Genomic DNA, 13,036 nt, shown 5'->3' on the forward strand with positions numbered 1-13,036 from the left:
GCTGCGCGCCGCCCCCCAGCGCCTGGACGCCGAGACCCGCGCGCGCAGAGCGGGGCGCGCCGCCTGTCCTTGTCACCCTGGCGCCCCCTGGCGGCCCGGCGGCCCCGCCCGCCGCCGATGCCCCGCCGCGCCGCCAGGGGGCGCCACCGCCCGCCGCGCCCGGCTCTGGCCCCGCCCCCGGCCGCGCACGCCACTCAAAAGCGCCCGCCTCGTCGGCAGCCGACTTCCGGCGCGGAGCGATGACGTATGGCGGCGCGGTGACGCACGGCGTAGCCGGGCGGAGGAGGGAGGTGAGCGCGCCGGGCCCGGTAAGCGGCGCGCGGCCCCGGCGCGGCCGGCGCCCGCCCGCCCCGGGCGGCCGCTCCGTGCTCCGGCGGCGCCCTGCGAGCGGAGCGGCGGCGGGGACCGCGGCGCGGCGGGGCCGTGGGTGCGCGGGCTGACCGGCGCTCTCTCCGCAGCCGCGGCGCGGGCCCGCATGGCGCGGCGCTGAGGGGAGATGACCGACCAGGAGAACAACAACAGCATCTCCAGCAACCCCTTCGCCGCCCTCTTCAGCTCCGTGGCGGACGCCAAGCAGTTCGCCGCCGTCCAGAAGCAGCAGCTGCGACAGCTCACAGGTCAGCGGGGCGCGCAGCCGCAGCCGGGCCCCGGCGCCGGGCCTCGCCCGCCGCCTGGCGGTGCTCCGCCGCCATCCATGCGGCCCGCGCGCAGGCGGCCTTACCGGGCGGACGCCCGGTACCAAGGAGGAGCCGGTAGGCCAGGCAGGCAGGCAGGCCTTTAGCCTAGGCAGAGCCACGGCTCCTGGCTGGTAAGGATCTTTCGCGCCGGCCTGAAATCACCGGGGGTGAAGACGGGAGAGATTCGAGCAGGTCGCTTGAGAGCGCCCTGCTGAAATCACCGAGCTCTCGCGTTGGCACCTTCCGTTCCTGCAGGGACCGAGCTTTTGCCTCATCTGTTGTCGGCGGGGAGCTTAAGAGCTTTCTTTTCCAGGGGATGAAACTTCAGTCAGCCAAGATGACTCAGATAACAGCGTATCCGAAAGTCTGGATGACTGTGACTATTCTGTGGCCGAGATCAGCCGCTCCTTCCGCTCCCAGCGGGAGCTGTGTGAACAGCTCAACATCAATCACATGATTCAGAGGATCTTTCTCATCACTCTTGACAACAGTGAGTGCTCATGCGCTGAAGACTCTTGTTACCAGAATGCCGGGGGTTTGACCGTCACTTGGCGAATGCAGTAGCTCAGCCCTGGGATTAGTTATGGGTGCGCATTACGGTCTGAGGCAAGCTTGGTTCTTCTGGGTAGAGTTTAAATCTAAAGACTGCTGCCAGGTGTGTGTGACTGCAGAATCCAGTGCTCTTTTGTGGATGTGCTGTGTTGTTTTTCTATTATTACTACTATTTACTTTGCAATAGCAAATGGCTGTCTGAGAAAACTTGACTGTCTGAGAAAACTTGGCACTTGTGTGCCGCCACTTGGGCAAGCACCAGAAGGCACGGGCCCTGCGTTAAAGCCCTAACACTTGTTTTGTTGTGTTTATGGTATCGTGAAAAAAACCTGCAGAAGATGTTAAGCGGAGAAAATCTGGTCCTAGGACCACACAGCTAATTCATACCTTGTTTTTGGAAGGCCGTCATGGGGGCTTGTGCATTTGCCTTTCACTTCTAATGATCAGTCAAAAGTTCATTTATAAGAATCAGAGAGAATCATATTGCAAAACTGCTTGAAAAAATAAAGAAAGAAAGCCTCCTATTAGGAGGATAGCCTGTTGCTATCCTCCTAAATAAAAAAAACCCCACAAGAGTTAGCACCTCTGAATGTCTTCTGGCGGCATGTGGCGAAACAGAAGTGTCATCCCGAGTCTCTCTAAAATGACACCTGGATGGCACCTCTGGTACCAGAATGCTAAAGAGCTCATGCTCTTCTTGCCAAATAAGACTCTTCAGGGTAAGGATTTGGACTGTAAAAACTTACCTTAGAGGCTGGGGTCTTGCTGACATCCAACTAGAGGTACTTTTTTTCCTTAAAATTGATTCTTATAACTGGATGTCAGCATGAGCTCTAATATCTTATAGCATGTTTTTCTGCGCTTCCTAAAAGAAAATTATCTTGTTAAACTCCAGAGTGAAACCTGTTTTAAGGGTCAGTGCAGAAAGCATCTGAGAAGTTTGTCAGGTCTATCTGAAACTGAACTGAAAAGCTGGGAGAAAGCAAATGCTTTCCTACAGTTGCTTGTAGCAGGCACCTCTGTGTAACAGGCAGTATCGTGCGTGTTCTGTGTCAGTTTGAGTAAAATGGGTTTGATTTTACTTTTTCATAGGTGATCCCAGTATGAAGAGTGGAAATGGAATTCCAGTTCGTTGTGTGTATTTGGAAGAAATGGCTGCAGATCTCGATGACCAAGACTGGCTTGACATGGAAAACGTTGAACAGGTACTATTGCACGTTGTGTTTGTCTTTCAGATTGATTGACTCTCAGAACAGAGCTAAGGTAGATGCTATGAATGATACTCTAATACCTGCTGGCAGAACCTTTTCAAAAATCTTAGTTCTAAATGGGGAATTTAATATATTCTGTTTGAGAGATTGTCATAAAGCATTAACGACAGGCAAGGAGAGCTTCGCTCATGCATGCTCTGTTTAAAAAATAAAAAAAAAAAAAGCTTGCTCAGCTCTTTGCTTAGTCTTACTAACAGTTGGTTGCCCCTTAATAATCTGTTTTGGAGCAGCATTGTAGAGAGCTGTAGGCTGCATACATCTAGCAGAATGGTGACTTCTGTCAAATGAGAACAGCAAAATTCTGTGCCGGTTTATTTTTGTTTTGAATGGGCGGTAACTGCAGTTACTGCACCATGAGAAGGAACATCTCAGTTTGAGCAAAATGGAAAAACAAGGTTTTCGGATGGTCAGATTACTTTGGCAACAGTACTTACAGGTTCTTTTTCCTTCCAAAGCATACATAATGTATCTTGAATAGTGCGGTATAGAACTGCAGCTTTGTTAAAAGTTGCAGCTTTGCTAGAAATAGCCACAGGTTCTGGAAGTAAGAAATTTAGAAAGTTTTAGAATTAGCTTATTCTTTTCCCTTCTAGTAGCTGCAGAAATTGTATCCCCATCTTGGAGAGGGGTGGAGGGGAAATGTACAAAACAGCTGGGGATGGAGGGGGAAGAAAACATCATAACCTGGATGGGGGCATGAGAGAACATTTGTGTGTCGTAGTGGGAGCCGAACAGTCATGTCAGTGATACTGGAGCAACGGGCTGTCTGTTATGCCACTGCGCAGAACTTTGTGATCAGTGTTCATGCATGCGTTCAGTTTCACCTGTGCAGAGATGTCAGAGCAGTTTCTGATGATTGTTTGGTGAAAGTAATTTCCAGTTAGAAGAACTGCTGTCACTCTTAAAGGTGGCTGGAGAAATTGTTAGTTCAGCAAATGAGTAAGTCTGAGGAGTCTTAGTCTAGCCCTCTTAAGTGGCTTAATAAGGTATGAAGAGTTATTCTAGGCAGGAACAATTTAGCCTGTGATGATAGGGAGCTGCTTTTTTCTTAAGCAATTTCCTATTTACTGGGACTGTTTTATTCTCCGTTATTTTTGCTTGTGTCTAGGCACTGTTCACACGCTTACTGCTACAGGAGCCTGGAAATCACCTAATTTACATGACGTCTGTTAGCACACAGAACCTCTCCGCAGACAGGGATGCGGGAGAGAAACAGATTCTACGCTACCTCTATGCCTGCTTCCAGAGAGCAAAAGAAGAGGTAGGGAGAAATTAATGAAAAAAGGTGACTTTGCTACAGTTTGTTTTGGGGTCTGAGATGACCAAGTTGGCAAATCGATGGCAAGAAGTAGATATAAGTGGTTGCCACATCAGGAGACAAATCGGTCTTGTTCTTTCTGTGCAGATAACCAAGGTTCCAGAGAACTTGCTGCCCTTTGCAGTACGCTGCCGAAATCTGACAGTGTCAAACGCTCGCACTGTTCTTCTTACCCCCGAGATTTACGTCAACCAGAACGTGTATGAACAGCTGGTGGACCTGATGCTGGAAGCATTGAGAGGTGCACGTAAGTTTGACTGAATTCAGTTGATGGCTTACTCAGTGCCCTAAGGTGACCACTACTGTTGTGAATTTACTTTGTTGTTCTAGTTGCATTTTTCTAAAACAAATGCATTAAGCCCTTTTTACGGCTTAGAATTCTCAGTCTAGATGACAGGGAGATCACCTGTCTCCGTTGAGGAAGAAGTGACTAAAGAGTAACAGAAGCTTGGTGTTTACAGAGCTACTCCAGAAATATCTAGACCCACTGTAGATAAGATATATCACTTCTTGTCTTCATAAGCATAGCAGATAAGATCTTAAGCTTGTTAAAGCTTGCAGGAAGAATGTTGTGGACTTAGGTGAAGATTTGGCTTCTTTCATTGTTTAAACAAAAATCAAAGGGGAGCCCTCTATTTAGGTAGCAGTACGTATACAGTGAAGTTTGGCTCTATTGGGTACTGTAAGTAATAGCCTTGTTTCTCTTGCTAGATTTTGAAGACATGACTGAGTTTCTGGAGGAGGTCGTAGAAGCCTTAACAGTGGATGAGGAAGTACGGACATTTGGGGAAGTCATGATTCCAGTGTTTGATATTTTGCTGGGTAGAATCAAAGACCTAGACCTGTGTCAGATCCTGCTGTACACTTATCTGGATATGCTTCTCTATTTCACAAAGCAGAAAGATATAGCAAAGGTATGTTTCTTAGCGTTACAGAGAACTGTTACTTTTTGGTCTATTTTATCACAGAGAAACCCAAGCAGTTGCAAGTTGCAATAGTACTATCTTAGTATTGTTCAGTTAGTGCTTCCCTAGCATCATCCCAAAAGACAAGAAGTAGAAGAGGGGAAACATAGTTTGGGTATGGCATCAGAAAACCAGATGGTAGTCCTACAGGCAGGCGTTTCTAGTATACATGTAGCGTGTACGTGTTCAGCAGCCAGCGACGTTTCCTTTGTTTTTCACTTGTCAATGGCAGACTAGCTGCTTCTGATGCTGTTTTTATTCATATAAATGTATATTCTCTTTAGAATGGGATACGCACTATTCACAGATCCTACTTGTAGGGATACATCTATAGGACCTAATCTGTTTAGGTCAAACCAAAACTAGAATTTAGCAACTTGCTACACTCTTCCTTCCAGTTTTGTTCTAGTTTCTGGTAACCTGTCCCAAAGCCATAAGGTCTATTTTTTTTGAGAGAGGTTTTTTTTAATGTAAGTGTCAGCATGTCCGTCATCTGTGTTCCCTAGGTTTTTGCAGACTATATTCAGCCCAAGGATCCTAGTAATGGACAGATGTACCAGAAGACTTTGTTAGGTGCCGTTTTAAATATCTCCTGCTTGTTAAAGACTCCCGGTGTAGTAGAGAATCATGGCTATTTTCTGAATCCATCTCGATCCAGTCCACAAGAGATCAAAGTTCAGGAGTCCAATATCCATCAGGTGGGTAACAATACTGCTTCCTAATGTGTTTTACTGACCCCTTTTCTCTTGAAGGTTTAAGTTAGAAGACCTCATTTCAGGAGATGTGTTCTAACTACTGGCTCTTTAATAGTCTAGTTTGTAGCTGAGTAGGTTACAGAACTGCTTTGAGCTGTGGATTCTCCATCTCTAAAATAAGAATAGCGTTGCCTGCTTCATCAGGATGTTGTGAGCCAAACTCCGTGTTGATCAGACGTTTTTTTGCTGCTATGTGAAAGGTGTTGCTTAGGAGCAACTTGTATTTTATTGTAATAGTTTTCTGAGCTTTATGAAAAGAACTAGGTACTTGTAGAATGGATACCAACTTAACCTAACTTAACAGGATGCTATATGAAGGTAATCTACATCACATGTCGTAGTCACATGTACAATAGTTTTCAGTAACTGTCCTTTGCTTCAAACAGAATTGACTTGCAAGCAGAGCAAGTGACGGGCAATATTTTCTCTAATTATGAAAGTAAATAGCTTCCCTCCTTAGGTGGATGGTGCTAGGAGGATCTTAAAGAATATTTCGGAAGTTAAGCATCACAAAATAGGAAATGTAATCCTCATTCTCCAGGGGAATAAACTTGTGTGCACAAATTAGTCATAGAGAATTGGGTTCCTAGTCATGCGTTCTTCCAGGGTCATTCTTTCTTTCAAAAATGTGTAAAGGATTTTGTTTTTACTCCTCATGGAAACAGCTTGCTCTTTCTTGACTATGTTTTTGAGTGTGTCCCTAATTATTCTTTACTGGCCTCAGGATTTGACCTGTTCATCCCACTGTCTGACAGGCGACTGTTAGAGGTGTCCTGGCCCTAATTTGCTTTGAAAATCCTGCCCTTTAAGAATAGGATGCAGTCTGGACTCAGGCCAACTTTGAAAGCACTAATGTCTTCAAATGACAGAACATGCAAAATGAGCCCTTTTCAACAGTGACTCCTTCAGCCACCTTCTGTTCCCTCTAACAGTTTATGGCCCAGTTCCACGAGAAGATCTACCAGCTGCTGAAAAACCTATTGCAGTTGTCTCCAGAGACCAAGCACAGGATTCTGTCCTGGCTGGGAAACTGTCTCCATGCTAATGCAGGTCGTACCAAAATTTGGGCTAATCAGATGCCAGAGATCTTCTTCCAGATGTATGCCTCAGATGCCTTCTTCCTGAATTTGGGAGCTGCCCTCCTGAAGCTGTGTCAGCCCTTCTGCAAACCAAAATCTCCAAGGTTGCTTACATTTAACCCTACGTACTGTGCCCTGAAGGAGCTGAACGAAGAGGAGAGGAGGAGTAAGAACGTACATATGAAAGGTATGCTGGAAACTTGAGCAATGATTTACCAAGGGCAGCTCCTTGGGCTCCTCTTTGGTTCCTTCCCTCTCCCAGTAGTACACTCACACTGTACACCTGCAAAGGGAGAGCTAAATAAGTAATTAGAGAGGAGCAAAGGAAAAGCTGAGAACAAACAAAACATCAGCATCAGTCATTCCATATTTTTAGCAGAACTTGTGCTTTCTTCAGTCCTCTTCTCCTACTCCTACTTTTGATTAGGACTTAATGCAGTGATGCTTTCAATTCTAGGTTTGGAAAAAGAAACTTGTTTGATACCTGCTCAGACTGAGCAAGAGCCAGAGTTTGCGAACAGCTACAATCTGGTAACAGAAAACCTGGTCCTAACACAATACACCCTTCACTTAGGATTTCACAGGTAACTGTTTTGTAGCTGCGTGAGTCTGTTCTTAACAAGTTGACCTGAGAATGTATAAGATGTCATTGCCACGTGCAGACTGTGAGAGGATTTGTGTTTGGGCTCAGATAGCATCTGATATTCTCAAGGTGAATGCTCAAGCTGTAGGTAAGATTGATCCCAGTGCTGTCTTGTATCCAAGTATGACGACTCAAATTTTTAAAAATATTCAGAACTGTAGCGTATGCCACTTGAGTTGCCAGATACTTTTCAGTGTGCGTTTTTGATTAGCCCCAAGCTGCCTCATTTCTCAAATGCTGTTCACTTGTGTTCACTGTGAAAGCTAGCAGTCTTGAGAATGTCACGTTATTTATGGAATCTGAATAGCTGAAGTGCTGGATTGCCGTGAATCGTTCAACCTCTGTGATCTATTCTCAGGGAGAACAGGTCTTTGTCTTGCTTATATCCTAGAAAGCATCTCAGTGGCAGAATACCTGCCTTGTGTGGTTATTTGAACCCCACTAAATGGAATTTATTTTCAGCAGAAATGTGAAGTAACTGTCTGTTTCTAGGAAGTGATTTTCTGGGCACCAGAAAGCACTATTTTTCTTAGCCTCTCCCTCGGCAAGTCGTTGCCTGGATACTATGAGGTCACCACTGATCCAAGCCTAGTCTCCTTCTGGTTTATTATCTAAATATAGAAATAGATGAAAAAGTTATGCAAGTGGCTTGTTGCTGGGAAACTGAAAATGTCACCTCACAGGCATCTCTCAGGCATACAGAATCCCTGACCTTGGTAATCTAACAAAGTTTACAGCCGCTAGTCATGCGGACCTCCGAAGTGCTTCATAGGTGTCACTGGCTTACCAGATTTCTTTTTGCTGACCTCTCTGGTGCCTCAGTAGGATATAGCCTCTTCCCAAACCCTGGCTTGCCTTTCTGTAAAGGCTTTCTATTGCTGGCAACCAGGACAGATTATTCACAGGAAATAGTTTGAGTATAGTAGAAGCAAAGGACACTTGCTATGTTGCGATCTCCCTGCTGCTTATACAGAGGGAAGCAGCACAACTGGTAAAGCTGACACCGTGCCGAGTTTTGTTCTGCCACTTGCAGAGAACAGTCCTCTCAAGCAGGGTAAAAGTTTGGGCTATCTAACTTATTGCTTAGGCAGTCTGTACTAAACCTATTTGTATCTTACCTGATCTCCTCACCGCCTTGTTTCTGGGTAGGTTGCATGACCAGATGGTAAAGATAAACCAAAGCCTTCACCGCCTGCAAGTAGCGTGGCGAGAAGCTCAGCAGAGTTCTAGCCCTGCTGCTGACAGTCTCAGGGAACAGTTTGAACGCCTGATGACCATCTATCTCTCCACGAAGACAGCGATGACAGAGCCACAGATGTTACAGAACTGCCTGAATCTGCAGGTGTCCATGGCAGGTCTCTTGGTCCAGCTGGCTGTAGGAAACCAAGGGACTGAGCCTCTAGAGCTGACGTTCCCATTGCCGGGGGTGGAAAACAGTGCATTGGCTTATGTACCAGGTGAAACGGTTTGTCCTGCTGGTCATCTTTGTTTGTGGCTACTGCAGATAAGTTTCCCAAGTATTAAGTAACTTAAGTAATACTCTGTTTAGAATACTTGGGCATATATGTGGCTTGATTCGTTAAGATGTTCAAAGCTCATGGGTTTTCTCTTGAGTTAAATGTTTAAAGGACACGGTATCTTTGAAAAGAAGTGTAGTATGTGTGGGGAAGTGTCGTGAAGGTCACAACTCCAGAAACGTCAACAACAAGGTAGTAAGCTCCGAAGAGAGAGCAGAGGCTTCTAAGTTCATCTTACAAGCTAAGCCTGGTACCGTATGGATGAATACTGAAAGAGAACTGTCCAAGCAAGTAGTTGTGTTTGTTTTTCCCCTCCAGGGCAGGATACACTGCAACAGTTTATAACGTTTTTCTTTGCACAGAACATTGCCGTTGAAGAGGATCACTATCTTTTTAAAGTTTTGGGCTTTTTGAGGGGACATACTTAGGATATTATTTGCTGCTGACCTTCAGAAGATCCTGCTGATGGCTGAGTTGCTAAGTTCGGTCAAGTACTGTATTGATTTACTGCTCTCCCCATTTATGAAATTTTCCTTGTGCTTTCAGTCATCTGGAGAGTCTCTTCCCTGGAGCTTTTCTGTTTGACAATGCATATTATCAGCAGACAGCTGCTGAGTTTCACCCTGTAAATGACTACTACTACTGAGACAGATGAGGTGAATCCAGTGCGTTATAGAACCCAGCAGGTTGGGTGTCCTTCACGTTTGTGGTTTTCTAATACAAACAGTTAGGTCTAGAAACTTTAACTGGAATCCAGGAGGGGTGATGTCAGTGTACAAGGATGGCTAGAAAACGAACTAAAGAAACTAAACGAACTTCCTGCAGAAGAACTAACATGTAATCTCTGTTCACAGAATTCTTTGCTGATAATTTGGGCGACTTCTTCATTTTCCTGCGCCGTTTTGCTGATGACATCTTAGAGACTTCTGCTGATTCTCTGGAGCATGTCCTTCACTTTGTTACTGTTTTCATGGGTGATGTAGAGAGGTATGTACAGCTCAAGGGAAGCCCTTTATGCTTATCTGCAAGGCACCCAGAAGAAAGAAGCAAGAGGAGATTGTCAGAGGCATCTTGAGGTTTGGTTTAGACATTTGTGACTTGGTTGATCTCACTGGAAAGGTAAAATCCTGCCCACAGGAGGCATAATAAACAAGAAACTTTACCTGAAGGGCTTGCACTTCACATGAGGCACAAATGGGATTCAGTGTTTAAATACTTGTTAGTCTTATTATGCAGGAGCCTAACCAGGTGTTAATGAACGCTAACAGTGACGAATGTATGGCCGTTGCCAGTCCAGTAACTGCTGCTCGTTGATCGTCTTTGCAGTTCCCTACAAAAAGAAGCTGCGACGTGTCTCTAAATGTTGTCTAGAGTTTAACACATCTCCTCTTGAGGAAGTTACCCTGTATTTTAGTACCCTGGTAGTCTTCTCTCTCAAGAGTACGTGTCTGGCTGCAGCAGTGAGTAGGAGTATGCATCAGATAGAGATTTCAATCTAAAGCATACATGACAATCTTTTTGTTCTGCTACTTACCATGGTGCTTTTACGCAAGGGAACAAACAAGTATGGTGTAGAATGGATGGTTTTTCTTTCCCATGCAGCTTATGGTCATTTGGCTGTGGATTAGGGGGTTATACTTACAAAAAAACAGATTTTGGAAGGATTGTGCATCCTTCAGTAATTCATTAATAATCTTGCTTGTAAGGGTCAGTCTGAAAAAAATTCAGAAACAATTCTGTTTTCCAAGAGGGAAATCATATTGATCCTTTGCTGTAAGTAAAGACAACTGTAAAGCATTCCTGATTGGCCTGTGAGAAACAGAGCTTTGTTTTTCTAAGAAACAAGTACCTGCAATTGCAAATCACGTCAAGCAGGAGTTTTAGTTGCTCCATGTGTGGAACATAAGACATTCCTCCCAGCAGAACCTCTGCATCTTTAAATTTGTGCTCCTGTCTGATATGAGGGAGTCCTTTGTTGGAGCTGTGTATTTTGCTAGTAGTTAAAAGGAAGTTGTCGCTATTGATGTGTTTTGAGTATCTCTATGACTCCACCGTGGTAATGAAGCACTGAACAAAAGTGAATAGGGGTATTGATCCTCTTGCTAAAACATCACTGCATACGCTAAATTTCTGTTGGTTAATATTTGTTTATATTTGTAGTGTAAATACACTGAACTCAAAGAAGTGCTTGGAGCAGATGGAGATTTCCCTTAGTGGAGAACTATTTGCAGATACACTGTTCCCCCTATAGCTGAGCTGAGCCCTGGGAGATCCAAGTTCTAGTCCTTCTTGGCAGTAACCTACAGCATGATCTTGGGCAGCTTGTTCAGCTTGTGCCCCACCTGTGCAGCACAGAAGAGACTTACGCTGTAACCTCGCTCAGTATTTTGCCATGTACTGGAAAACATGCTCAGCGGGCAAAGGACTTTAGACCTGCAGAATAAGTAAGAAACAAGTCATTGGACAATAAGTAAAGAGTTGGGATGGCAAAAGCAGGTTTGTTCAGAAAAGCTACGGCTGACAAGCAAGAATGGATTGCTAGTAGTATGCATTACCAGAACGCTGTTTTGGAAGGGATGAAAGCAGAAGCTTTAAAGTTCCCATCTCCTTTTGGCCTGTCTTCCTGAGATTTAACCACAAGTATTGGTTGAACGCATTTTCCCTGTGGTTCAACTATTGAGAGTAATGACTAAGTCCCAGTGGTAGTTTTACAAATGGTATGCAATGATTGGCCAGTCTTGTACAGATAGACATGACCCTTGGAGTGTTTTTTGAACTAAACCGCACTTGTCTCTCATGCCATGTTGGATATATTTGATTTTTTTCTCTTGAAGAATGAAAAACCCTCATCTGCGAGCCAAGCTGGCAGAAGTGCTAGAAGCTGTGATGCCTCATTTAGATCAGATCCAGAATCCACTCGTCTCCAGCGTGTTCCATCGCAAACGAGTATTCTGCTCTTACCAAAATGCGGCCTATCTTGCTGAGGCCCTTATCAAGGTCTTTGTGGATATTGAGTTTACAGGTAAGCGTGAAAGGGAAGGGATTGTCTTCATCCTGTAGAATCTGTAGGGGGAATAGCTCCAGGTTTTGAAGTACTTCAGTGAAAACGAACAAATCCATTTGTGCTTCATTAAACTGCTAGACCATTTTAGGCAGAGAGCAGTCCAGCAAAAGCAAACTTCTGACTTGTGCAGAACTACACCCTAACTATAAAACGTAACCTTTGAGAGTTCAAGCTTTTCAGCTTAGCAACGCGTATAATGGATACTTAGTCGTACTTTTCTACTGTGGGACCTTGTGTACTGCTTTGAAATCAGTGACAAATTTTCACCGACTTCTCCAGGAGCAGGTTCTATAATCCCATGAGAGCAACAGGAAATAGAGTTAAAGGGAATGCATATATGTAGCTCAGATTGTCATCCTTCTTCCCAGGGGTTTCTGCAGGACTGATTTGTTTTATTCTAGTCCTACATACTACATAGAATTTGCACTTCCTTTTCTTTGGAACCAGAGCATTGCTAAAGAGCCGGAGGTGCTGCTCTTCTCACATGTCTGTTGGCAAGCAGGCTGCTGCTGTAGTATTCTAGGCCTCAGCCTACCGGCCCCTAGTGGCCTCCCCTGCCTTTGCAGCCTGGCACTTGTTCCATAGGACTTGCTTTTCTTGCATTCTTGCTGTTTAATGCAGGCCTAGTTGCATCAGTGACTAGTCACATTTAATATGAACTGATGAAGCCTTTTGTTTAGAAAAGGGGCAGTGAAATTGCACTTCTAGCTGGCTGCTCGCTGGGAGTTGATGCGTTCAGTATTGAACTGCATTGGTAAGTCAGTTTTTTAGTTTTCTGAAGGAAATGTGGCCTGCTCCCAGTATAGTGCTAAGCAAACTTCTGAGAAGGAATCAAAAATCCCTGCCTGTGCCCACCGCTGACTTGAGATGCTCTCTTGCTTTTGCTTACGTCTAGGTGACCCACATCAGTTTGAACAGAAATTTAACTACCGCCGTCCAATGTATCCCATCCTGAGATACATGTGGGGCACAGATTCATACCGGCAGAGCATAAAGGTAAGGCAGGAGGTGTATCTATAAATATGCATATGTAGGTCTTTTTGGAGTATTTGGGTTTGTCCTGCAGATTGGACTGTGAAAGAATATTAACTGCTTTCTTTTTGTTATTACACGTAGGTTTTGGCTGATTATGCCTCAGAGAACCTCGAGGCAATGAATCCCCCTCTCTTCTTGCGTTTCCTTAATTTGCTCATGA

At 45.0% G+C, this 13,036-nt stretch overlaps 1 protein-coding gene across 1 annotated transcript; it reads left to right on the forward strand.

Annotated features, from left to right (window-relative positions):
- Window positions 1-230: 230 nt before the first annotated feature.
- On the forward strand, window positions 231-13,032 carry LOC138065176 (ubiquitin conjugation factor E4 A-like; the record flags this gene model as incomplete). Its single annotated transcript, XM_068929395.1, has 15 exons — window positions 231-308; window positions 459-617; window positions 991-1,167; window positions 2,322-2,434; window positions 3,609-3,761; window positions 3,906-4,065; window positions 4,530-4,732; window positions 5,290-5,481; window positions 6,471-6,804; window positions 7,075-7,201; window positions 8,410-8,717; window positions 9,632-9,764; window positions 11,612-11,799; window positions 12,737-12,837; window positions 12,958-13,032. Coding segments are annotated over exons 2-15 (2,385 nt in total), but the record flags the coding sequence as incomplete, so codon positions are not given.
- Window positions 13,033-13,036: the final 4 nt, after the last annotated feature.

This window comes from Struthio camelus, unplaced genomic scaffold, assembly GCF_040807025.1.
Source record: "Struthio camelus isolate bStrCam1 unplaced genomic scaffold, bStrCam1.hap1 HAP1_SCAFFOLD_279, whole genome shotgun sequence".
Lineage (NCBI taxonomy): Eukaryota > Metazoa > Chordata > Aves > Struthioniformes > Struthionidae > Struthio > Struthio camelus.